This window comes from Trachypithecus francoisi, unplaced genomic scaffold (assembly GCF_009764315.1).
Source record: "Trachypithecus francoisi isolate TF-2019V2 unplaced genomic scaffold, Tfra_2.0 Lachesis_group8, whole genome shotgun sequence".
Classification (NCBI taxonomy): Eukaryota; Metazoa; Chordata; class Mammalia; order Primates; family Cercopithecidae; genus Trachypithecus; species Trachypithecus francoisi.
The window spans coordinates 48440-73673 of NW_022681473.1; the positions used below are offsets into that span (position 1 = coordinate 48440).

The 25234-nt window shown below is 47.8% G+C and overlaps 2 protein-coding genes and 1 pseudogene across 3 annotated transcripts in view; 1 reads left to right on the forward strand and 2 right to left on the reverse strand.

The window, feature by feature from the left end:
- The window catches only part of PSMD13 (proteasome 26S subunit, non-ATPase 13), a 17569-nt gene extending 1494 nt beyond the window's left edge, over positions 1 to 16075 (forward strand). The window contains exons 2-13 of one of the 2 annotated variants that reach the window (XM_033207718.1): positions 973 to 1051; positions 5939 to 5973; positions 6059 to 6114; positions 6349 to 6392; positions 6587 to 6673; positions 9067 to 9238; positions 11011 to 11090; positions 11876 to 12001; positions 13920 to 13982; positions 14663 to 14743; positions 14916 to 15032; positions 15597 to 16075. In XM_033207718.1, coding sequence (XP_033063609.1) covers positions 973 to 1051; positions 5939 to 5973; positions 6059 to 6114; positions 6349 to 6392; positions 6587 to 6673; positions 9067 to 9238; positions 11011 to 11090; positions 11876 to 12001; positions 13920 to 13982; positions 14663 to 14743; positions 14916 to 15032; positions 15597 to 15692 — 1036 coding nt within the window. In that variant the 3' untranslated portion in view covers positions 15693 to 16075. Of the gene's footprint in view, positions 1 to 147; positions 224 to 972; positions 1052 to 5938; positions 6115 to 6348; positions 6393 to 6586; positions 6674 to 9066; positions 9239 to 11010; positions 11091 to 11875; positions 12002 to 13919; positions 13983 to 14662; positions 14744 to 14915; positions 15033 to 15596 lie in introns of both variants that reach the window. The other variant, XM_033207719.1, reaches the window with a different exon arrangement.
- Positions 5012 to 5602, reverse strand: LOC117081583 (annotated as a pseudogene).
- On the reverse strand, positions 16076 to 18350 carry LOC117081585 (cytochrome c oxidase subunit 8B, mitochondrial-like). The gene is given in 3 exon segments (XM_033207722.1): positions 16076 to 16655; positions 17899 to 17929; positions 17931 to 18350. Coding segments are annotated over 3 exon segments (303 nt in total). The 5' UTR covers positions 18074 to 18350; the 3' UTR covers positions 16076 to 16526.
- Positions 18351 to 25234: the final 6884 nt, after the last annotated feature.

The window sequence follows — 25234 nt, forward strand, 5'->3', positions numbered from 1 at the left end:
TTTGTGTTGGATAGCACTTGGTAATTTTCAAAGCATTTTATATGCGTTATTAAATATTAGCCTTTGGGTTTTGGATGAAGCGCTATGTCACTGTCCTGGAGGTTTTATATATTAGCTTATTTAATCCTTTATTCATCCTTTTCACAGAGGAGGAAACTGAAGCTCATTTTAATTGCCTTCCCTGAGATACTCAGCTAATAGGTAGAAGAGCCAGAATCTCAAGGTAGATATGTATGATTCCAAAGTTCTCGTTTCCAATCAAACCTCACAGTAACCCTTTGAGGTGATCTAGAATAATGTTCTCCATTTCATACCTGGGAAAACTGAGTCTTGGAGAGAAGTTAAGTGATCTCAAAGTGACGTAGCCATTCAATAGCAGAGCCAGGAAAAGAACTCAGGTTTATCGCATCTGCTTTAGCATTCTTTCCACTACACAGTAGAGACTGGTTAGTATGGATTTAGTATCTCTTACGAGAAATGCATTGGGGCGGCGGGGCACAGTGGCTCATGCCTGTAATCTCAGCTACTCGGGAGGCTGAGGCAGGAGAATCACTTGAACCTGGGAAGCAGAGGTTGCAGTGAGCCAAGATGGTGCCATTGCACTACAGCCTGGGCAACAGAGTGAGACTCTGTCTCAAAAAAAAAAAAAAAAGGAAAGAAGAAGAAGAAAGAAATGCATTGGGGCAAAAGTTTTTTGGATTTAGTATCTTTTCAGATTTTGAAATATTTTCGGTATGTGCTTACCTGTTCAGTATCCATGAATCAAAAATCTGAAATCTGAGATGCTCCAGTGGTCGTTTCCTTTGAGCCTTATGTTGATGCTCAGAAAGTTTTGGATTTTGGAGCATTTTGAATTTTGGAGTTTTGGATTAGAGATACTCAACCTATATTTGTGACTTGATAGGATCATCAAGGCTGAAGGTGTCTGACTGGATATTAGGTTAGAGGTCTTAAGGGCTGTATGTTTTTCAGGTTGTGGCATCAACTGACACTTCAGGTGCTTGATTTTGTGCAGGATCCGTGCTTTGCCCAAGGAGATGGTCTCATTAAGGTAAATAATTTGCGATACCAGGTCAGATTATATGAATGTGCTCAAGGACTTTTTAAAATAAGATGGGCTTTATGCTAATAATAATAATAAGCTACAATTCTTCAGAAGTCCCTTTATGTCAGGTACTGGTCTGAGCACTTCACACGTCCTTCCTAACAACGCTGCTCAGTAGATACTACTTTCATCTCACTTTTTTGATGTAGAAGCAAATGTAAGACTTGAAGTAACTTACTATAGGTCACTGCTAATAAGTGGCAGAAGAGGATTCAAACACTGACATTCTGGCTTCTTCTAAAATTCTGGCATAAAGTACTATCTTAAAACATGCCTGAGTGTCTTAGGTCATAGGCTTCTTTTTAGTACTCTATTTTTAGAAAACTGTTATTAGATACAAAGTTCAAACCCAGTTAGAGGGTGGAGTAAGGTGTGAGGAAGATTACTATCTGTGGGAATCTTAGATAACTTCCACCACTCCCCGTCTTTAAGCCACACTGACTGCTTGCCCAGACACTTCTGTCCTGGGTAGTGTGGAAGATAAAGCCCCTTTTGTACTTCGGTTGAGGGAGAGTTCTGTATAGTGTCATGCTGCCTCTGTAATAGAGGACTTCTAGAATTTTTTCAACAGTTTAAAAAAATGCAATTTCTTTCCTAGTCTTCCCCAGATCCCCTGACACATCCCCACACATTTGCTCACTGGTAGCCTCCTCTTTGAAGTTTTTCGTGACATCTCACTCTCATTCTGAATGAATCAGAGATTCATACCAGCATTGTAACTGATAGCTTATAATTACAGCTTGAGTCATTTCTCTGGAATACGTTACTTTTATATGCTCACAACAGAGCTTACCACCTTACTACCCCACCACCTGGGCTTGTAAGATTTTCTTGTAGTTTATAGCCATCAATTTGACATTTTACTATTCAGAGGAACTTAAAATCATCTGTAAGCCTGGAGATTTTGCTGAACATTCAGTCTTCTGGATTATGTGGGAAAATGATAAATGAGACCTGTCTTTTTTTTTTTTCTTTTTGAGACGGAGTTTCGCTCCTGTTGCCCGGGCTGTAGTGCGATGGTGCGATCTTGGCTCACTGCAACTTCCACCTCCCGAGTTGAAGCGATTCTTCTGCCTCAGCCTCCCAAGTAGCTGGGATTACAGGTGCCCACCACCACAGCCGGCTAATTTTTGTATTTCTTAGTAGAGATGGGGTTTCACCAGTGTTAGCCAGGCTGGTCTCAAACTCCCGACCTCAGGTGATCTGCCTGCCTTGGCCTCCCAAAGTGCTGGGATTGTAGGCAGGAGCCACCGTGCCTGGCCTGAGACCTGTCTTAATACTTGTTCCCTGAGGTTCTAAATCATCAGGACAGATGATTCGTAATTGTTTATCTCTATCCTTTGGCTTCTTGTCTTTAAATCACTTTTCTACACATGGCAAAATATTGCCGCAACCTCACGGTAAGGTGATGTTTATTTAAGTTGGCAGATCTTAGTTTACTTTTCCCATGGACAGAATAAACCTTTAAAAATTGTTGGGATCCAGTCGGCATAAGTGTAAAATGGATAGTATTTATGAATTTCTAGTATTTGTGAATTTGTAGTCACCAGAAGTAATTTTGACTTTCTGGACTTAGTGGGCTTCTTTTTTAAGGTAATTTTTTAGATTAATAGATGTCAGGAAAGTTCAGACATTTCCCTCTAATAAGGAAAATATCTTTGAAATAGTCTCTTGTAGCAAAAATGCCATTTTTAAAATTTATTTATTATTATTTTTTGAGACGGAGTTCCGTTCTTGTTGCCCAGGCTGGAGTGCAGTGGCACAGTCTTGGCTCAGTACATCCTCCGCCTCCCTGGTTCAAGCCATTCTCCTGCCTCAGCCTCCAGAGTAGCTGGGATTACAGGCTCCCGACACCACACCTGGCTGATTTTTGTATTTTTAGTAGAGACAGGGTTTCACCATGTTGGCCAGGCTAGTCTCAAACGCCTAACCTCAGGTGATCCACCCGCCTCGGCCTCCCAAAGTGCTGGGATTACAGGTGTGAACCACCACCTGGCCACCATTTTATTTATTTTGGGGGGCAAAGGGACGGAGTCTCGCCCTGTTACCCAGGCTGGAGTGCAGTGGTAGAACTCAGCTCACTGCAACCTCCGTCTCCCCAGTTCCAGCCATTCTCATGCTTCAGCCTCCCAGGGAGCTGGGATTACAAGCATGTGCTACCACACCTGGCTAATTTTTGTAGTTTTAGTAGAGATGGTGTCTCACCATGTTGGCCAGGCTGGTCTTGAACTCCTGTCCTCAAGTGGTCCACCTGCCTCGGCCTCCCAGAGTGCCGCATTACCTATGTGAGCCACAGCATCGGGACAAAAATGCCATTTTATTTAGTTGGCTGTTTCTTGTGTGCCTGATTCAAATATGTAATTGCTACAGGGGTGTTTTCATCCTTCTACCTTCATATCCCAGAGGAACTGCAGGCTCTCCTAATCCAAAGTTAAGGTCATTTGGAAGTTCCCTCTCCTACTGTGCCCACACTAGGCACTCTTTGGGCCCAGTTACCCAGGCCATAAGCTCAGGGGTTATTGTCAGCTGTCCTTCTCTGTGACCAGCCCACAGCTGAGTGAGTCTGGTTCAAGTTACCCTTAAATCTCTCTCAGAGTATTCATCCATCCTCATTACTGTTGCTCCTTCACACTCCTGTCTTGGCCACTACTAGCCTCTGACTGTTCTGTCTCTTTCACCTGCTGTCCTCTCTGCCCCAGGCATGTTTCTAAAATAGAAATGATCATGTGGGTCCTCTGGTTCAGCCTTGCACTCTGGACAGAGACCAGTCTTCAGTGCTTCCTAGTCTATGTCCCTCAGAACTACTCCTGAAACATAATGTATTTTTTTCTTCAGTGCTTTTGCACATGTTTGTTACTGTCTGAATGTTCTTCTCTCAGCTTCTTCCTCTCCCACACCACGTGGCCACCTTTCTAACTGCGCTCATTCCCTGAAACTCAGTATTGCCACTTCTGCAGTAACCGTCTTTGAAGCTTATCCCTTTGGCTGATGCACTTCTGTGCTTTCTCTTTCTTTCTTTTTGCACTTAAACTCACTGTATTGTCATTTATTTGTTTAAAGACTGTCTTCAGTAGACCAGGAGCTCCTTGAAGACCCATCGTTTGTCTTACACGTTCTGTGCTGTAGTACCTAGCGTGGAGTCTGAGGAAGTGCTCAAGTGTGCTGAGTGGCTAAGAAATTTCAAAATGGCGCACAATTAGCTTTAACCTTCTAAAATCTGAAGGAACTCCATGCCTTTTGATTAGCGAGCATTTCTTTTTTGTTTCAAATTTTATTCCATTAATAGGTGAACAAAATGTGTATTTCAAATCTAATTGAAATTTATCTGAAATATGTTTACGCAAAAGATAGACGTAAGATTTCAAGTAACTTATTGGACAGGCCATTGTCCGTTTTAAAATATTTTCTTCCAAAAAGACTGCATTGAAAGTCAAAAAACTTCTTTTATACTCCATAAAAGTGAGATGCAAACTTCTGATAGAAGGTTATTTCACTGTCAACTCTGATAAAGATGGGAGGCACAAAGGTTCACAGTTCAGTTAAATGATGCAAACGAAACGCTTCTGTTTTCCTTTGATACAAATTAGAAGCCTCCATTCAGGTCTCTTAATGGAGGCTACTGCGTACTTCAGGTCTCTTAATGGAGGCTTCTACATACCAAGTAGTACCACATACTTGGTGCTGATACTGCATTATATCTTTTTCTTTTTCTTTTTTTTTTTTTTGAGATGGAGTTTCGCTCTTATTGCCAAGGGGGGAATGCAGTGGTGCGATCTCAGCTCACAGCAACCTCCGCCTCCCAGGTTCAAGCGATTCTCCTGCCTCAGCCTCCCAAAGGCACGTGCCACCACACCCAGCTAATTTTTGTATTTTTAGTAGAGACGGGGTTTCACCATTTTGGCCAGGATGGTTTCAATCTCTTGACCTCATAATCCTCCTGCCTTGGCCTCCCAAAGTGCTGGGATTACAGGTGTGGGCCACTGTGCCCAGCTTGTTACGTCTTTTTCTTTCCTTTCCCTTTTTTACTTCCCTCTCCTTGTTGAAGACTTTGGTCACTGCCTCCTGTTTTTCCTGTTTTTTTGTGTCCTTGTTTTTAGTTGAGGTATTATTTATGCTGCACACAACGTTACTGACTTCATGTGATGGGAAATGTACAAGACAGAGGCTGCCATCTTCCCGTCTGAGTTGGGCCCAGACTCTGCCTTTATGTTGGACATCACGATTCCATTCTCTAGAGTACATTTTATTTTTCTCAAGAAATGCATTAAGTCCAACTGCTGAACATAGGTCTTGAACCTCTAGCTGTAGGATTTTCAACAGACTGACTTAGGGGTTTCACCTTCCTTCCACAATGGTCTTCTTATTACTTCAACAAACAGGATAGATACAAATAAACCTGTCCTGGTCGGCTGGAGACCACACAGCGGCACAAGCCGTCTTCACAAGCGTCCAAATACCAACAGCCCAGAACCACAGGGAGAAAACTGGGGGAGCATTTCAATCTAATGTCTGTTTAACTTACAATACCTGGAAGAAAGAATACAGGAATTTGTCTGGAGGTTCTTATAGGTCAGTACTCTAATTCCCAAAGCTAGAAGAAACCTAGTGTTCCTTAATAATCTGTTGATCGTTTACGTGAATGTAAATAAGCCCCAATATGGTCTCCTGTCATCCTGCAAACATGCATTGCTTACTGTGTGATGGGCGTTGTGATTTGCACACTCCCAACTTGATAGCATTGATGCAGTTTCTTTACCAAAATCAGTATTTGGGGTCTTCATTTTGCAGAATAAAAGACATCCTATAATTTCTCTCCATGTTTTGGTTTCACAGCTTTATGAAAACTTTATCAGTGAATTTGAACACAGGTAAAACCCTTTCATCCCTTTTTTACTTTGCAAATGAGTACTTTAATATTCATTGGTACTCAAAGACTGGTGGTTTTCATTTCAGGGTGAATCCTTTGTCCCTGGTAGAAATCATTCTTCATGTAGTTAGACAGATGACTGGTAAGTCTTACTTTGTTTTATAAAGGAGCAGATCGAAATGGTAGTTAAAATTATCTTGAAATATAAGTTAACTGAACTTTTGTGCTTTCTGTATCAAATATTACATTTTTATTATACTTTATGGTCGAAACCTAAAGATTATCCACCTAGAGATGCCTTGGCTGGTGGAAAATGCCTTGGTTGGTGGAAACCAGGGTCTGTTGATGGCCCTTCTGACTGTTCTTTCTTCTGCAGACCCTAATGTGGCTCTTACTTTCCTGGAAAAGACTCGTGAGAAGGTAAATGTGAGATGTGAGCAATACCTTTTAGGGTATGGATGACTTACAGTTTGTGTCCATGCTCACCGTCCAGACCTTTAGAGACCACACGGTCTCTAGTCATCAAGGTTGCGTTACGGTGCAAGTAGCTGGCTTCCTTTGTTAGTCAGCTGCCCACGTTCTGAGGTTTCTTGTTTTTGTTTTTGATGTCTTAGGTGAAAAGTAGTGATGAGGCAGTGATCCTGTGTAAAACAGCAATTGGAGCTCTAAAATTAAATATCGGGGACCTACAGGTTACAAAGGTGAGCTCACCATATACAGATTTCTCTTTGGATTAAAATTATTTAAAACTGTAGGAAAAAAATAACCTATTTTTGTTCTTTACTATTTATTTTAAAACATTTTTAATTTAGAGAAAAGTTGCAAAAATAACACAAAGAACTCCTATACCCCAACCCAGATCCCCACTGCAAACCTTTTTTTTTTTTTTTGAGATGGAGTCTCGCTCTGTTACCCAGGCTGGAGTGCAGTGGCGTGATCTCAGCTCATTGCAACCTCCACCTCCCGGGTTCAAGCGATTCTCCTGCCTCAGCCTCCTGAGTAGCTGGGATTACAGGCGCCGCCACCACGCCTGGCTAATTTTTTTGTATTTTTAGTAGAGACAGGGTTTCACCATGTTGACCAGGCTGGTCTCAAACTCCTGACCTCAAGTGATCCCTCTGTTCTCAGCCTCCCTTTGCTAACCTTTTACTACTTTTGCGTTTGTGTGTGTCTGTAGCTTTTTTCCAAAACCACTTAAGAGTAAGTTGTTGATATAATGCCTGCTGCCCTTAAACAAAAGAGCACTCCCCTGTGTGACCACAGCACATCCGTCTAATAATGACTCCAACGGCCTTGGTCAGCCCAAAGCACATTGGTTCTCCCTGACCAAGGTTAACCTACACACCACTGACACGTCATGTGCTATTCCTCCGTCTTCCTTCTGCCTCCTAAATGTTGCTGAAGTACCCTTTGTATTTTCATGTCTTTCTTATGTTCAATTATGTTTTCGTGCAGTTTGGGAGACAGGTATGGATGTGAATGGCAGTGAAACCGACATGTGGTGGGTCCACCTTGTTTAACCAGTGCCTGTGTGTGTTTGTGTTTGTTTGCTAACCATAATGTTAAAGAAAATACTGGGGTTAGGTTAAAAGTGTTCCTGTCCTCATTGCCCTGAAAAGATACTTTTTATTGCTTATTGTTTCTCAGTCCTCACCCATGTGCATACTTAGTGCATTTTATTTTGAAATATTTTAAGACACACTGGAAGCTGTAAGTCACAGTCCACAATGCTGTAATAGGTGTCCATGTGCCCCAGCCAGCTCAGGAAGGAACGAAGCCACAGTCAGGGCCCCAGTACCCTTCAGACCACTCTTCTCCCCCAGCCAGGCTCCCTCTCATGCCCATGCATTTCCTCGTGCTTCATGAAATAGGGGTGTGTGACTCAAGTGTTTTAACATTGGCTTAGTACTGGGTTCCAGAGTCCTGTGGATATGTGTAACCAGTGTGCGTTTATTCCTGTACAGTATTTCACTTATAAGTGTTTCACAACATATGTATCCTGTCTCCTATTGAAGAGAGTTAGGGCTGGATGTGGTGCTCACACCTGTAATCCCAGCACTCTGGGAGGCTGAGGCAGGTGGATCATGAGGTCAGGAGTTCAAGACCAGCCCAGCCAAGATGGTAAAACCCTGTCCACTAAAAACACCTGTCCACTAAAAATTAACCAGGCGTGGTGGTGGGTGCCTGTAATCCCAGCCTCTTGGGAGGCTGAGGCAGCAAACTGCTTGAACCTGGGAGGCAGAGGTTGCAGTGAGCCGAGATTGCACCACTGCACTCCAGCTTGGGCAACAGAGCAAGACTCCATCTCGGAAAAAAAAAAAAGAGATTTAGGTTGTTTTTTTCACTATCACAAACAATACTGCTATAAGTATTTCTGTGTGTGGTCCCTTGTGTATGTGGGCAGAATCTCACCAGGATGTATGCCTAGAGACTACAGATACAAGCTGTATGCATCTCTGCCTTTCCCAGATATGTGCTCCCTCAGCACTGTACGAGCACTCTGGAAGCTCCATATCTTCAACACCTGATGATTTCAGGCTGTAACTCTTGCTGATCTAATAGAAGTGAAATTATATCTTGTTGGGGGTTTAATTTGCATTTCACAATTACTAGTGGTTTATTGGCCCTTCTGTTAGTGTCTCCAGATCTGTCAATTGCCTGTTAATGTCTTTTGCCCATTTTTATACTGTGTTGCTGTCTCCTGACTGATTTGTAAGCGTTTTTATATTTCCTTGGTCATAATTGCTGGTAGGTTATACATGTTGTAAATATTGCTTCCCAGTCTCTATAGCTTGTCTTTGTACTTTTTTCTGTGTTTTAGATTAAGTTTTCCATGTTAACGTAGTCACATTCATCAGTCTTTGCCTTTGTGGTTTGTGCTTTTCATCTCACAACATATTACTTTAAAAATCTTCGCCAAGCACAGTGGCTTGAACCTGTAGTCTCAGCTACTGCGGAGGCTGAGGTGGGAGGATCGCTTGAGGCCAGGAGTTCAAGACCACCCTAGGCAACAGAGTGAGACCCTGACCCTAAAGAAATGAAATAAATAAACTTTTAACTTAAAAAGACAGATGATTTTGCTTCCCGTGTGTAGGAAACAATTGAAGATGTTGAAGAAATGCTCAACAACCTTCCTGGTGTGACGTCGGTTCACAGTCGTTTCTATGATCTCTCCAGTAAATACTATCAAACAGTCGGAAACCACGCGTCCTACTACAAAGATGCTCTGCGGTTTTTGGGCTGTGTTGACATCAAGGATCTACCAGGTAACCTAGGCCATTAAAGTCCATTGTCACACAGGAGCGTATTCTCCAAACTTAGCATCTGTGAGGCGCTTGAGGTGACAGTTCTCAGAAATTACTAAGCGGGGCTGGGCGTGGTGGCTCGCACCTGTAATCCCAGCACTTTTGGGAGGCTGAAGCGGGCGGATCACCTGACGTCAGGAGTTCAAGACCAGCCTGGCCAATGTGGTGAAACCCTGTCTCTACTGAAAATGCTAGCCAGGTGTGATGGTGGGTGCCTGTAATCCCGGTTACTTGGGAGGCTGAGACAGAGAATCTCTTGAATTCGGGAGGTGGAGGTTGCAGTGAGCCAAGATTGCACCACTGCACCCCAGCCTGGGTGACCGAGTGAGACCCCATCTCACCAAAAAAAAAAGAAATTACTCAGATGGATTCATCCTGTTTTGAAGAAAAAATGGGAAGATTTGTATAAACTTTAGTTTCTACATTGTATTTGTCTCTAGCATTTAATTTACATGAAAATGAGGCTTTCCTCCTAGCTCCTTTACTGTTCCTTCTCCAGTTCCTTATTGTTACCTAAATCACAGGTTTTTGTAGGAAGCACCATGACGTAAATACCTGCTGAACCCACCCCGCCTACCCTTCTGCTGCAGAATAAAGGACGCTTGGAATCCCAATAGCTGAGACCCTTGGAATCCCTGTAGCTGAGACCCTTGGAATCCCTGTAGCTGAGACCCTTGGAATCCCTGTAGCTGAGACCCTTGGAATCCCTGTAGCTGAGACCCTTGGAATCCCTGTAGCTGAGACCCTTGGAATCCCTGTAGCTGAGACCGTTGTTCTGAAAACTGCAATTCCAGACCCATGGGGACAAATTAAATCTTTCAAGGGTTTGAGAGTGAAAAGAAAATGACCAGTGAGTTTTGGGGAAAGTGTAAGGAATATATGTTCAGAAAAGAAATTTTCAGCATATTTTAGATGTTTCTCACAAAACACTGTCGAAGGCCGGGCGCGGTGGCTCAAGCCTGTAATCCCAGCACTTTGGGAGGCCGAGACGGGCGGATCACGAGGTCAGGAGATCGAGACCATCCTGACTAACGCGGTGAAACCCCGTCTCTACTAAAAAATACAAAAAAAACTAGCCAGGCGAGGTGGCGGGCGCCTGTAGTCCCAGCTACTCGGGAGGCTGAGGCAGGAGAATGGCGTAAACCCGGGAGGCGGAGCTTGTAGTGAGCTGAGATCCGGCCACTGCACTCCCGCCTGGGCGACAGAGCGAGACTCCGTCTCGGAAAAAAAAAAAAAAACACTGTTGAAGCTAAGGAGACCAGCAACTCCTAACAGTGTTGATGCAGTTTTTATTACTGTATGTCAAGAAAAATATATCAGAAAAGGAACTAAGGTGGTCAGGAGAATAATAGACTTGCTGTCTAGGAACAGAAAGTAAGTTAATTCTAGTCTGAAAAGAAGCTAGGTTAGGTAACTTAAATAAGAGGTAGTATTCTGCCATAGTAGATAAGAGATTTAAGGCACTTCTTGGAGGTGGCACAGCTGAAAATATGAATAGATTCACATCTATTTCGGGAAAAAATGAATGCTCGTCCCAAAAAACCCATGTATGTATGGTTCTTGGTGTAATCTAAGTCAAACCAGTACTTCAGAAGAGGTGACTAATGTCAAGGCTTTGTAATACAACCATTACAGACAATGTTTTTTTACTTTTTTGTTATATGAGATTTTTAAAGCTAAACAGGACTGATTATTGTGATTGGATTATAAATGGGCCTGTGTTGCTACCGTAGTGTCTGAGCAGCAGGAGAGAGCCTTCACGCTGGGGCTAGCAGGGCTTCTCGGCGAGGGAGTGTTTAACTTTGGAGAACTCGTAAGTTGACCCTGGGCTCAGCTTCCTTAACAAAAGGGAGACTGAAGTGTTGCCAGCTGACTGTCTCCATCCCCACAGCTCATGCACCCCGTGCTGACCGTCCCCATCCCCACAGCTCATGCACCCCGTGCTGACCGTCCCCATCCCCACAGCTCATGCACCCCGTGCTGACCGTCCCCATCCCCACAGCTCATGCACCCCGTGCTGACCGTCCCCATCCCCACAGCTCATGCACCCCGTGCTGACCGTCCCCATCCCCACAGCTCATGCACCCCGTGCTGACCGTCCCCATCCCCACAGCTCATGCACCCCGTGCTGACCGTCCCCATCCCCACAGCTCATGCACCCCGTGCTGACCGTCCCCATCCCCACAGCTCATGCACCCCCGTGCTGACCGTCCACATCCCCACAGCTCATGCACCCCGTGCTGACCGTCCCCATCCCCACAGCTCATGCAGTCCGTGCTGACCGTCCCCATCCCCACAGCTCATGCACCCCCGTGCTGACCGTCCCCATCCCCACAGCTCATGCACCCCGTGCTGACCGTCCCCATCCCCACAGCTCATGCACCCCGTGCTGACCGTCCCCATCCCCACAGCTCATGCACCCCCGTGCTGACCGTCCACATCCCCACAGCTCATGCACCCCGTGCTGACCGTCCACATCCCCACAGCTCATGCACCCCCGTGCTGACCGTCCACATCCCCACAGCTCATGCACCCCGTGCTGACCGTCCACATCCCCACAGCTCATGCAGTCCGTGCTGACCGTCTCCATCCCCACAGCTCATGCACCCCGTGCTGGAGTCCCTGCGGAACACTGACCGGCAGTGGCTGATTGACACTCTCTATGCCTTCAACAGTGGCAACGTAGAGAGGTTCCAGACTCTGAAGACTGCCTGGGGCCAGCAGGTATGGCTCCGAGGATGTCCCAGCCGTTCTTCCCCTGTGTATCTACTCACTCATACAACCGATGTTCATTGAGCGTCTTCCCTAGGCACACAGGAAGGAACTGGGCACAGAGGAGACCGAGATAGGCTAGTCCTTGCTCTCACAGAGCAGAGAGTTAAGTGGTCGGTTAGCTGCAGTTTTAGTGCTGCAGACGAAGAGTGAGGGTGTTCTGAGAAAACAGAATCGAATGTGGGTCCTGCATCTGTGCTGGATGGAGAGGGTCTCACAGAAGGCGTAGAAGTCATAGTGACCTAAGGTCTGTGTGACCTTAGGAATGAGTGAAGAGGTGTGGGAAGAGGGCACTCAGCGGAGGAAAAGGAAAATGTTAGTATCTTTGCTGAACTGAAGGAGGAATGTGTGAGGCTAACATGAGTGGGTGGGAGAGAGCGTGGAATGAAGGAGGAACAAGTGCCTGGTGCAGAGACCAGGAGAGGGTTGGGTATAGGGAGGGGAAGAGCAGTGGATACAGGGATGGGGAGAGCAGTGGGTACACGAGGAGAGTGATGGGTGCAGGGAGGGGGAGAGCGGTGGGTGCAGGGAGGGGGAGAGCGGTGGGTGCAGGGAGGGGGAGAGGTAGGTACTGGGAGGAGGAGAGCAGTGGGTGCAGGAAGGGGGAGAGCAGTGGGTGCAGGGAGGGGAGAGCAGTGGGTCCAGAGAGGGGAAAAGGGGTGGGTGCAGGGAGGGGAACAGAGGTGGGTGCAGGGGGAGAGCGGTGGGTGCAGGGATGGGGAGAGCGGTGGGCGCAGGAGGAGAGGTCTGTGCAGGGAGAACAGCCAGTTCACCTCAGTGCGAGGGGAGGGGGGCACTGGGTGAAGGTGCCTCTGGAAGGTGGGAGTTGGGGAAAGGTACTTAAACAAGGACTTGAGCTTTAATGGTGAGGTATGTTCTTTTTTAATGAGATTATTAGAAGTAAATATTAATAAAATGTTAACTGTGGTAGGAATTATGGCTGTTATTTTTGTATTTTTCTGAAACTTTCAGTTTTCTCAGTTTAACATAAACGTGTAAAATTCCCGCATAGTGGAGCAGGGTGGATATAGATGAGGGCACTGTGAAGAGGCAGAAAGCACAGATGCAGCCAGACCTAACTGTGGTCTGGTTATTTACTGATGTCTCAAAAAAATTTGCCACTCAGAAAGGAAGATGGCTAGTTACAGCAATTTAAAGGAAAAAAATTCGTAGATGTATGTTGGCAGCATCTGTTCAGGCAGCAAAGCCTGTCTGGACAGGAAGTGCCCTTTCTACAGAGCTTGGCCTGTCCAGTGCTTGAGGCAGAGGTGTCCCTAGTGGGGCTGCCTGTGTCAGGATATGAGTTGCTATTTGAATTAAAAAAACAAGTCTCCTTGGTTTAAGTAACGTTTTGATCTATAAGAAGAGATGATGCACGTCTTGCAGAAGGGTATATTCTGCTTCTCATGACAATGATATTTTTCATTATAAATATATAACTTGCTCTTTTGATTCGGAACAAGTCTCTAGAAATTAAGGAAGCTTTTCCTCAGAGGGACTCCCCTGGCACTGAGCAGGCAGCAGCCCCTGAGGGAAGCCTCCTGGGCTGTTGGGTGTGTCCTTCCCGACAGCCCCTTGACCAGGAGAGTCTTCTCGAAATGCCGGTACCCTGTGGCCTTGCCTAATGGTGTTTGCAGCATTCATACAGATCCTACCTTGTAAATTCCTTGCCTTGACAAAGTCTCCCAGTTAGATTTCCTAAGAAGAATGAAGAAGATGTGGATGAGCTTCAGCAGTCTGCAGTGTGAGATGTTTGGATCTGCTTAGCTGCTTTTTGTTTGGTCTACTGTTAGCGAATTCCAGAGCCCCAGTTAGGTAACGGATAAGCACAAACATGGAAGACATTGTTCTGTCTTTCTGTACTTTACAGCCTGATTTAGCAGCTAACGAAGCCCAGCTTCTGAGGAAAATTCAGTTGTTGTGCCTCATGGAGGTAAGCAGACACCCGGGAGCCACTTTGTCTGTGGTTTCCGATTTTGGTCAGGTGGGGGCGCTGCCCTCTCCAAGCCTGTCCTGAGCGGTTTGCGCTTTCAGTGGTGCTGCTTCAGCTGGACGTCAGTCTCTTCACCACCTTCCTCTCCCGTTGCCAGCACTTGCTTTTTTACGTTTATATTTGGGTCTTAGCTCAGACAACACCCTCCCACCCCACTGCCACCCCGCTGAGGCCTTCCCTGACCATCTGAACTGAGATGAAGTAACTGCCCCTCTCACCATGATGCAGTTGCCTCCTCGTTGCATGTCGCTTCCTGTTGACACACACATCTGTCTTTCCCCACTAGAACTTAAGCTTCTTGAGGAAGTGGCCCTTACATTTCTGGTTTCCCGTGGTCAACCCTGTGGTTTGAGGCCAAATTGTGGCCTCAAGTACTTGTTCGGGGATTGAATAATGGCTACTGTCAAAAATTCCTGTAAGGCATTTTGCTGTTATCCTTCTTATGTAAGCATTGAAAGCTTGTTCTTAACAAGATATAAGTCTAATATTAGGGAACTTTTTAGTATATGGGGTACTAATAAGATCTCTATTTTAAGAACCCATATTGACAAAACATTCTTATCAGTTCTCTATTTTTATTAGGAAAAATCGTTTTAAATAGTTAATAAAATTTTTTCCAGATGACTTTCACACGACCTGCCAATCACAGACAACTTACTTTTGAAGAAATTGCCAAAAGTGCTAAAATCACAGTGAATGAGGTATGGTCCCTAGGCTCAGGGTGTTAGAGCAGCAAAGCTGCCATGTGGAGGAGTCAAGGCTCTTGGGTGAGCGCTGTGCTCCCTGGACAGTAAAAAGCGACGGGAGAAGCCATCTGGGTCCCTGGGGTGTGTCAGGCTATCCTGTCTTACACAAGCCTCCGTCTCTGCACAGGTGGAGCTCCTGGTGATGAAGGCCCTTTCGGTGGGGCTGGTGAAAGGCAGTATAGACGAGGTGGACAGACGCGTCCACATGACCTGGGTGCAGCCCCGAGTGTTGGATTTGCAGCAGGTGTTGTGTTTGAAAACCATTATTCACCTCTGGGTTTTGGGGGTTGTATCTATACTGTCTTAGTTTCATTTGGATGGGAGCCATGTGGGAAGAAAGCATTATTAGACAAGAGGTTTTGGAGAATGAATTACTGCTGTTGGGTTTTTCTAAGAGCTTAATTTAATGCAAGCCTGGGATTTGAACCCTGCATTTAAAAGCTTATTATTACAATAGTGCTAGTTATGCTGATGGTGCTTCTTAATCTTAAGAGAGGTACTCCGATCAAATACCTTCCTGGTTCTGTGATTTGAGCTCACGTCCATCTTACATTTGCTGGAAACGTAATGCTGTGGATTTCCTCTATTCTTGTCTGCTTTCTTTCATGCAAGTTTTTTCTAATGTCCTTGTGATAAGAATTAACCCGGGAAGTCCTGTCACACTCCCCCAGCTCAGACGTCCTCTTTATTGGAGCTGCCCTAGAGAGTCAGCTGGAGATGCAGAGCCGCCCCGTCAGGTGCTGTGGCGGCCACTTGGCCTGTGACTCCTGTGTGTCTTAATGCCCCTTGTGTCCGGATCTGATTTCAGATCAAGGGAATGAAGGACCGCCTGGAGTTCTGGTGCACGGATGTGAAGAGCATGGAGATGCTGGTGGAGCACCAGGCCCATGACATCCTCACCTAGGGCCCCCTGGTTCCCTGTCGTGTCTCCTTTGACCACCTGAGAGAGGCGTTTGCAGCTGATGAAGCTGGCTGCTCAGACGGTCGACATTGAATTTGGGTGGGGGTTGGGATCCTGTCTGAAGTACAGACTGTTCTTGCTCTAAAAACAGGACTGTCCCTGATGGGGGCCAGGCCACAGGGAGAAGGCTTCTTTGTGGGTCTCTCCTGCAGTGGGTGGGGGTCTCTGGGTCTTAGGTGATAAGGGAGAGAGAGAACGCGTGAGGCAGGAATTCCCCTAAAGTCCGTGTACTCCGAGGTTGATCTCCATCCCCATCCACCTGTACGGACATCTTTTCCATTGTGGTTTGAGAATGTTCCTACAATAAACACCTCTGCTTTGTTCTTCTCGTGGCTCTGTTTTCTCGGGCTTAGCTTCCAGGCCAAGCCTGTGCCTGGAGGTTAAAAAGCATGAGTTGGAACCTTGGGAAGACGTGGTGGGGGTAGCCTCGGCCCTTCTCCTCCCTGCACCTACAGTAGACTGTAGACTGGGCAGAAGCCAGCACCAAGGGCTACCGAGGAAGCCTGTGTTTATTGTTAGTCAAGAGAGACCCAGGGGTATCCACTCCCTTCTCCAGCCCTCTCAGGTACCTGCCCCAACCCAGGCATCCATCCACATCCTTGTCACCACTCATCAATCAAATAGCCACCAGCGTCTGTGACCCAGTGTGCCCCAGTGCTGACATGAGCCATCTCTGGGACTGGGCGTGTAAAGGAAACCACCTTGAGGTGCCTCGTCTGGGAGTGGAGGTGCACATACACAAAGAATCACAAAGTGAACATTAGGTGGAAAGACAGTTTAATGCGATCTTTCAGTCCTGTGCCTGCAGTGACAGCATGGAGCTCTTGTAGCTCTCCAGGCAGGTGAGACCCAGCCTCCAGGAACCAGGAAGCTGATGAATATGAGTGAGAGCCCCACAGCCTGCTCCTGATGGAGGAAAGTACCCACGAGCCCACTAAGCTGGTAGGGGAGTCAGGCCTGGGCCAATAAGGGAGGTTGCCTGCCTGCCCTCTGTCCCTCAGGTCCCACATTTTGGGATTTGGGAGACAGACTGCCCCTGGCCCCCCTCCCCTAGCCATGTGATCGCCATCTGCCTTCAAACTTGTGTGTAGTTGTGAGCAGTAAGTAACCACTGTCATCAACACGTCTGGCAGCCTCTGGCCCTCATCCGGGAGGACGACCTCAGAGACCAGGAGCCTTGGAGTGGGCCGCCTGTTGCAGCCCAGTCGGTCTGGCCAAGAGCCTCCCTGGCTGCGTGTGCCTTGTAGCAAGGCCACAGTTCACGCTGGGCAGACCAGTCTCAGACATGATGTGCATGCTCCTGGTCACCTGTGGCTGTGCATGTCAGAGTGTGTACAGAACAGCAGAAACAACCAACATTTTAAGTCGCAGGCAAACAAGTACACGGCCCTTTCTCTCAATGGCAGTCCCGTTCAGAGGGCTGGGAAGAGGTCAGATTCCCCGTGCTCTGCATGTGCAACGAGACCCCATCTGGAGCCCTCTGTTCTCCAGTGGCCAGGTTCGGAGGCACCAGCCACATTTCACCCTCAGTTTTCTCCGAATCAGCCTGGGCCCAGTCCTCCCACCATTTCCTGAAGCTGAATCAGATGCCAGGTTGGAGACCAGTTCTTACTTTTGACTTTAGCCCCAGAGGTTTAAGAGCAAATCTGGGCTAGAATGAGGACCTTAGTCTAGGTTCAGGTCTTAGCTGTACGACCTTGGGCAAATGACTTTCTTGACCTTGATTTATTTCTGCTGAAAACAGACATTTGTTCTCCAAGAGTGGAAATGGTTAACTTAGGTTTTAGTTTTCACCTGTGCTCTCATCTGACCCTCAAAGCAGCCCTCCTCTTCCTGTGTAAGGGGATGAAGTTAATGGATCCACCAAGCCTCCGGGCTCAGCCTAGCACCCATCTCTGGCCAGTGAGCAGAGCCTCAGAACTGGGAGCCCCCTCCCCACTGTTGACTCTGCTGCCCATTTGGAAGCCTGGTCTGCAGGTGATGGCTGCAAAGACCCCTTTCCTGGCGTTCAGACACTGTCAGTCATGGCTGAGCCCCAGGGCTATGGTCACCTCTCCCTTTTTCCATCCTGGACTTCTGTGTCACCCCAAAACCCAGGGAATGGGCTGAGTTCTCAAGACAGCTTGCTGCTACCTTGGAGGTCATTTACCACGGGAGAGGTGGGTGTTTTGGCCGCTTGGAGAGATGTGGGCCTTCGGAACTGTCCAACGCCTCAGCGGGGCTTGGAGCAGCCTGAGGGCAGCGGGCAGCCTCAGAATGGTTCTGGGGTCAAGGTCCTTCCTGAGTCCCAGCTGGGTTTCCCTGGCGTGTCCTCCTCTCGGCATATCCTCGGCTTGCTTAGGTGTTGGGGCTTTTTATAGCTGAAGGGGGAGCTGCAGCTGTCCCCTCCTGTCACAGGGCTTGGCAGAAAGGACGCCTGCTTGGAACTGGGGAGAACCAGCCTCAGACCAGCAGCCCCAGCCTGGCACTCCCTGATGTGACATCAAGTAAAGCAGTCGCAGTGTGGGGAGCTGTGACCCCTCTGGAAAGGGCTTTCATTTCTTTGTGAAAAATGTGAAAAATGTTTGGGAGGCCGAAGCAGGTGGATCACGAGGTCAGGAGATCGAGACCATCCTGGCTAACGCAGTGAAACCCCGTCTCTACTAAAAGTACAAAAATTTAGCCGGGCGTGGTGGCAGGTGCCTGTAGTCCCAGCTACTCGGGAGGCTGAGGCAGGAGAATGGCGTGAACCCAGAAGGTGGAGCTTGCAGTGAACCGAGATCATGCCACTGCACTCCACCTGGGCTACAAAGGGAGACTCTGTCTCAAAAAAAAAATTTTTTTTAATTAAAAAAAAAAGAAAAATGTGAAAAATGACCTCCACAAAGGAGCAGGGCCAGGAAGTCAGATTTGAGAATGCAAGCGGGGGCCGGGCGCGGTGGCTCACACCTGTAATCCCAGCACTTTGGGAGGCTGAGGCGGGCAGATCACGAGGTCAGGAGATTGAGACCATCCTGGCTAACATGGTGAAACCCCATCTCTACTAAAAATACAAAAAATTAGCTGGGCACAGTGGCTCACGCCTGCAGTTCCAGCTGCTTGGGAGGCTGAGGCCAGAGAATCACTTGAACCTGAGAGGCGGAGGTTGCACCACTGCACTCCAGCCTGGGCGACAGAGACTCCGTCTCAAAAAAAAAAAAAAAAAAAAAAAGAGAGAATGCTGGGGGGAAAGTGACATACTTTTGAAGCCCTAAATATCTGAGGTGCCAGCCATGCAGTACTATGTAGAGCTATTTTCAGATTCTCAAATTTTGGATTCCTGGGTGAGCTGCTGAACATTCTTGCGTGATGCGTTACCACAGAGTGACCCAGAGTTGGGAGCTCAGCTGCACTCAGGTCACCTCATGATGTCTGAGGAGGCAGCCTCTGTTCCTCTGAGAATGCCAGGCTACCTGGTGGGAAGGAGTTCAGCAGTTTCTGACTGCTGGCTGTGGGCAGGGGGTTCTGTCCGACCCCAGGTTCCTTCCCTTGGGGCGCACAGGTAGGTCAAGGCGCCCAGGGACAGATGTGCTGGGTTAGTTGGGCTCTGGCCCAGTCTCCCAGCCTCTTCTGCAGATAATGAGTGGTTCATTCCTTCCCGCAGCAAACACTTACTAATAAAATTGTTTTCCTGCTCTCCGGGAGACAGTTTCACCCACACCTTCCCTCAGTGCAAACTCCCACCCCCACCCCCGGGAGAGTCTGTGCGCACTGCCCCAGGCATCCTGTGCCCTGTGCCCCCGAGGCCTCCCTTCCACCACATGCAAAGAACAGTTCTCTGGCATCTTCTGCAAACTTTTTCTCTTTGGTTGCTGGTCTCTGAGCTCCTGGTTTTTTTCACCTCGTCCAGGCCTTGCCTGACCTCATGGCCCCAGACCGCTCTCGGTCTTTCCACCCACCCGCTCCAGACCTCATTTGGCCCTGGTCCAGATGGCCTGACAGCCCAGCTGTTGCTTGTCAGTCACAATCGCTGGGATCTGTTGACCACTAGCCTTTATACCCACCTCATGGTCAAGTTTCCAAGGCCCTGTGGTGCCCCCTTCAACCTTCCGCAGCCCCTCTCAGCTGCTCAGGCCAAATGTCTTAGTGTGAGCCTCCATTTCCCTCAGGCATTCACGTGCACATCGAGCCCACTGACTCCCCACCCTCCCTAAGTCCAGTCTCAAACATGTCCTCCACACAGCAGCCCAGACAGTCTTCTAGAACAATCCGGTCTTGTTGCTGCCGCTGCTCAGTATCCTCCAACAGGCTTCACTCACCACCAAGGCCTGAGTGCTCTGACCACCGCCTGCCTTGCTGGTCCTGCTCCTACCCCTCATCTGATCTCCCTGCACCCCACCAAGGCTCCTACCTCATCCCAGACATGAGCTGATCACAGCCCAGAGAGACACAATCCTGAATGCTGAAATCCCAAAAAATCAAAATTCTGAAAATATAATTCTGGAAAAAATGTTAAAATTCTTTAAAGGATATTTATGTACTTTTCTTTTTTTTGAGACGGAGTTTCGCTCTTGTTGCCCAGGCTGGAGTACAACGGCACCATCTCGGCTCACTGCAACTTCTGCCTCCTGGGTTCAAACAATTCTCCTGCCTCAGCCCTCTGAGTAGCTGGGATTACAGGCATGCGCCACCACACCCGGCTACTTTTGTATTTTTAGTAGAGACGGGGTTTCTCCATGTTGGTTAGGCTGGTCTCAAACTCCCGAATTCAGGTGATCTGCCAGCCTCAGCCTCCCAAAGTGCTGGGATTACAGGCATGAGCCACCATGCCCGGCCATTTATTTACATTTTTAAAGGGAATTTATTTGAGAAACATAAAAACATGACAGAACACATCATAGGCCACTTTACATGATAAAATAGACAATAATGTCCAAACACATCCATGTTTCTGCAAGTGTAAACAGTCATACCAACTACAGTTATGCGCAGATGAACTGTATTTGTAAAGAAGTATGTTGAGTCCGGGCGCGGTGGCTCACGCCTGTAATCCCAGCACTTCCGGAGGCCGAGGCGGGTGAATCATGAGGTCGGGAGATCGAGACCATCCTGGCGAACACGGTGAAACCACGTCTCTACTAAAAATACAAAAAAATTAGCCAGGCATGGTGGCAGGCACCTGTAATCCCAGCTACTCTGGAGACTGAGGCAGGAGAATGGCGTGAACCCGGGAGGCGGAGGCTGCAGTGAGTCGAGATGGCGCCACTGCACTCCAGCCCAGGCGACAGAGCGAGACTCCGTCTCAAAAAAAGAAAAAAAAAAAAATGTTGACAGAGGAAATGCGTGAACTGCGTGAACACCTATCACTTAGGTGGGAATTGCGTGCGCCCGGCTTCATAACTGCAGTCTTCCGAAAAGCCAGGATGAACAACCTACGTCTTCTGACGGGCTCAATTAAGAATCGCAACAGATCACCACCACATATGCAGTTGCTAAAAAAAACGAGGTCTAGAGAAATTTTTCACAAATGCAGATGTACAAAAAGGACATCTCTTCATTTATTGAGGAAATTTCCCTTTTTTTTTTTTTGAGACGGAGTCTCGCTCTGTCGCCCAGGCTGGAGTGCAGTGGCCGGATCTCAGCTCACTGCAAGCTCCGCCTCCCGGGTTCCCGCCATTCTCCTGCCTCAGCCTCCCGAGTAGCTGGGACTACAGACGCCGCCACCTCGCCCGGCTAGTGTTTTGTATTTTTAGTAGAGACGGGGTTTCACCGTATTAGCCAGGATGGTCTAGATCTCCTGACCTCGTGATCCGCCCGTCTCGGCCTCCCAAAGTGCTGGGATTACAGGCTTGAACCACCGCGCCCGGCCGAAATTTCCCATTTTTATGTACACACACAGTCAACATTGTGGTAATGCACTTTTGTGGAGTCAGTTTTGTAAAAAATGCCTAAAACAAATTAGAACACTGTATGAGTCACTAAAACAATTTACATTTTCAGTATTGAAATGATGCAAGGATAAAATCAGCACCGTGAACTGTAAAAAAAAAATGCTGACAATTTATGATGATGAAAAAAGCTAAAAAAAAAAACTATACAGAAAATTCAATTTGAAAAGGCCATATGTTGAATTTTCTACATAAGCCATATTGCAGGAGTAGATTAGGGGCAACTATGCAGAGCTATTCTGTAAGAGCTGGCAAGCTTCCATGACCCCATTAACTATAGTCTGAAGTCTTGCATCACAATGAATAGCTGCTTTTTTTTTGCTTTTTTTTTCTTTTAGGACATGGCTTTCCTTGGAGAATACATTCAAATTCATTTTCTAGGTGGCGCTGCTTTTTAAACATTTCTGTGATTCCTGTGATTGTGATTTTTGGAATTTTAAATATTAGAGATTTTACACTTCAGGGATTTTGATCTTTCAGGATTTCAAGACTCAGGAGTGTGTCTTTCAGGGTTATACTCCAGACACGTCCCAGACACAGCGCACTCCCACCCTTCACTGGTGCCTTTGTCTGGACAGCCTTTCCCTCATGGTTTTACTTGTTTCTTTAGATCATTTAGGCTTTGCTCAAATGACATCTCCTCAGATACATCTTGTTTACTGTCTGCTTTTGAAGCTGGAATATAAGTCCCATGAGGGCAGAGACTCTGTTGTGTTCACCACCGAATCTTTAGAGCCTGGAGCAGTGTCTGGTTTAGCAGATTTTTCAGTCAATGTTGCATGGATGGATGGACAGATGGGCATATGGATATATGGATAGGTGGATGGATGAATGGATGGGTGGATGGGTGAGTGGATGGACGACAGATGAGTGAGTGGATGGATGATGGATGCATGGATGGATGGATGAAGGCACAGATAGTTAAGTGGGCAGATGGATGAGTGTATGGATAGGTAGATGGATGAATGGATGGGTGGATGCATGAATGGATGGGTGGATGGGTGAGTGGATGGACAAACAGATGAGTGAGTGGATGGATGATGGATGCATGGAAGGATGGATGCATGGATGGATGGATGGATGAATGGACAGATAGTGAGGTGGACAGATGGATGAGTGTATGGATAGGTGGGTGGATGAATGGATGGGTGGATGGGTGAGTGGATGGACGGACAGATGAGTGAGTGGATGGATAATGGATGCATGGATGGATGGATGGATGTACAGATAGTTAGATGGGCTGATGGATGAGTGTATGGATAGGTGGATGGATAGATGCATGGAGGATGGATGGATGGATGGTTGGATGGACGGATGGGCGGGTGGGTGGGAGGAGTGAATGGGTGGATGGATGCAGGGATGAGTGGATGGATGTGTGGATGGATGGATGGATAGATGAGTGGATAAGTGGATGGATAGATGCATGGATGAGTGGATGGATAGATGGACACATGAGTGGGTGAGTGGATGGATGAGTGAATGGGTGGATGAGTGGATGGGTGGATGGATGGATGAGTGGGTGGATGGGTGGACAGATGGGTGGGTGGGTGGATGGATGAGTCAATGGGTGGATGAGTGGATGGGTGGATGGATGGATGAGTGGGTGGATGGGTGGACAGATGAGTGGGTGAATGGAGGAGTTGTTATAAGGATGGATGGAGTTTCCATTATATGCTGGGAACTGGGCTGGATTTGGAGGATACAAAGCCGAGTCAGACATGAGAGACAACTGTGGGGATTACACTTCTCCATCAGAATGACCCACAGTATTGTCATTGACCATGATAAAGGCCACAGCTGAGTCCAAGCCCAGGAACCAGTAGAAGTAGTAGGACATCTGACCCCACCTAGGCCCCCAGATTTATTCATGGTCATTGTCTGTACCTCCAGGCTTGGCTGTGGTCACCACCCTCACTATAGACAATCATGCCCCTATCCATTTGTTTTGAAATCGTAAATTGGTGATATGAGCAAATTTCACTAGGAGCATGATTTTACTTTTGTTCTTCCCCAGAAACCACATTTGTCCTAAATGTGAGACTACTTTCTAGGCTTTCCACCCCACCTTCCAGGTCCCTGGCCAGTCTTCACCTGACGTGGTTTCTCAAGCAGGAGCCAAGTCCTGTGAGGCCAGAGGAAGGAGGGTGTCCTGAATGTTATCTTCAGCAGTGCTGGGCTCCTGATACCAGCCTCAGGCCGTGGGGGGCTCTGCCCCTCCTCTGTAATAATCCCTTCCGCCTGAACCTTTAATTATAGCTTTGGGGTCCAGTTCTGCATAAGGCTGTGGACCTGAGTGCTTGTTCAAAGGATCACTCTCCCAGCCTATGGTGCTTTGTCTTTTACAGATAAGAACTAGCTGCACCACCACCCAGGCTTGCCCCTGAGGGAGGCCTCCACCTCTGCCCTTTTTGGGCTTAATTGGAGTGGGGGGTGCAGGTGGTGTGTGTGGGTGGGCACTGGAGAGGCCCACTGTGCTGCAGGACATTAGGCTTCCAAAGAAGCCCCCAGCCAGCCCAGCCTTGGGTGGGTGATGCCCCGATGAAGGCCGAGAGGAGGGAGCTGGCAGGGGTGGGAGCAGTGATGCCAGGAGGAGACACTGCCCTCCAGGAGAGAGAGATTTTGCAGCACTCCCTCAAGCCCAGATGGCCACGCCGGCCATGGCGTTCAACCTCTTCCCATCTGCCCCCTCACTAGTCTTCCGACCTTTCTGACCTTTCCAAGCACAAACCTGTCCTCATTTCACACTCACACAGCTTCTGCTTGTGGGGCCCCACCTGCAGCAGTGAGCTTTGGTCTTTATCCTAGCCTCGTTTTTAGTCCCCAGTTTGAACCACTTGTTCAAACCAAACCCTGTGGTTAAAGATCCTGAGGCCCCCACCCACAGCAAGGCTGCCCAAAATGGCCTCTCCTGTCATCACCCTGAGGCCTAGACCCTCTTCCCCCCACCCCCAGGTCTGCTCTTTAGTAGAAGGAAAATGATGTGACCCAGAGAGAAAGAGAAGGTGGCCAAGTGGGGATGCAGGATGGATGGAGATTAAGGCCCCATGTAACAGCTGGGAAACTGAGACTTGGAGAGCATTCAGAGTTCCAGGCTCAGGGTCTTCCAGACCCATCCCGGCCCATCCCGGCCCATCCCAGCCCATCCCGGCTCATCCCGGCCCATCCTGGCTCATCCTGGCCCATCCTGGCCCATCCTGGACAGGGCAACATCAGAAGGTGTGCTCAAGGCTGTGGATGGACAAAAGTAGTCCTGTTACCTGAATCTTCACCCTCACCCTCTTCAGCCACTCAGCACATACCTGTCAGGCTTGCCCTGGACATACCCCTAATGCCCCTGGAAGGCGGGAGGAAGACCAACCACCATGCACACCCTCTCTCACAAAGCTGCAAGGCCACCTCGGCCTGTAGGACCACCTGGAAGGTCTGGTGGACACCTGTGGGCACATGGCACCACCCTGTGTCCAGACTTGGAAACACAGAAGCTGCTGGAGGAGGCACAGACGGGGGCACAGCCCTCTTCCATGGAGCTCTTCGAATCAGAGACCCAGAAACAGCACACATGCATGAAAACATTTACAG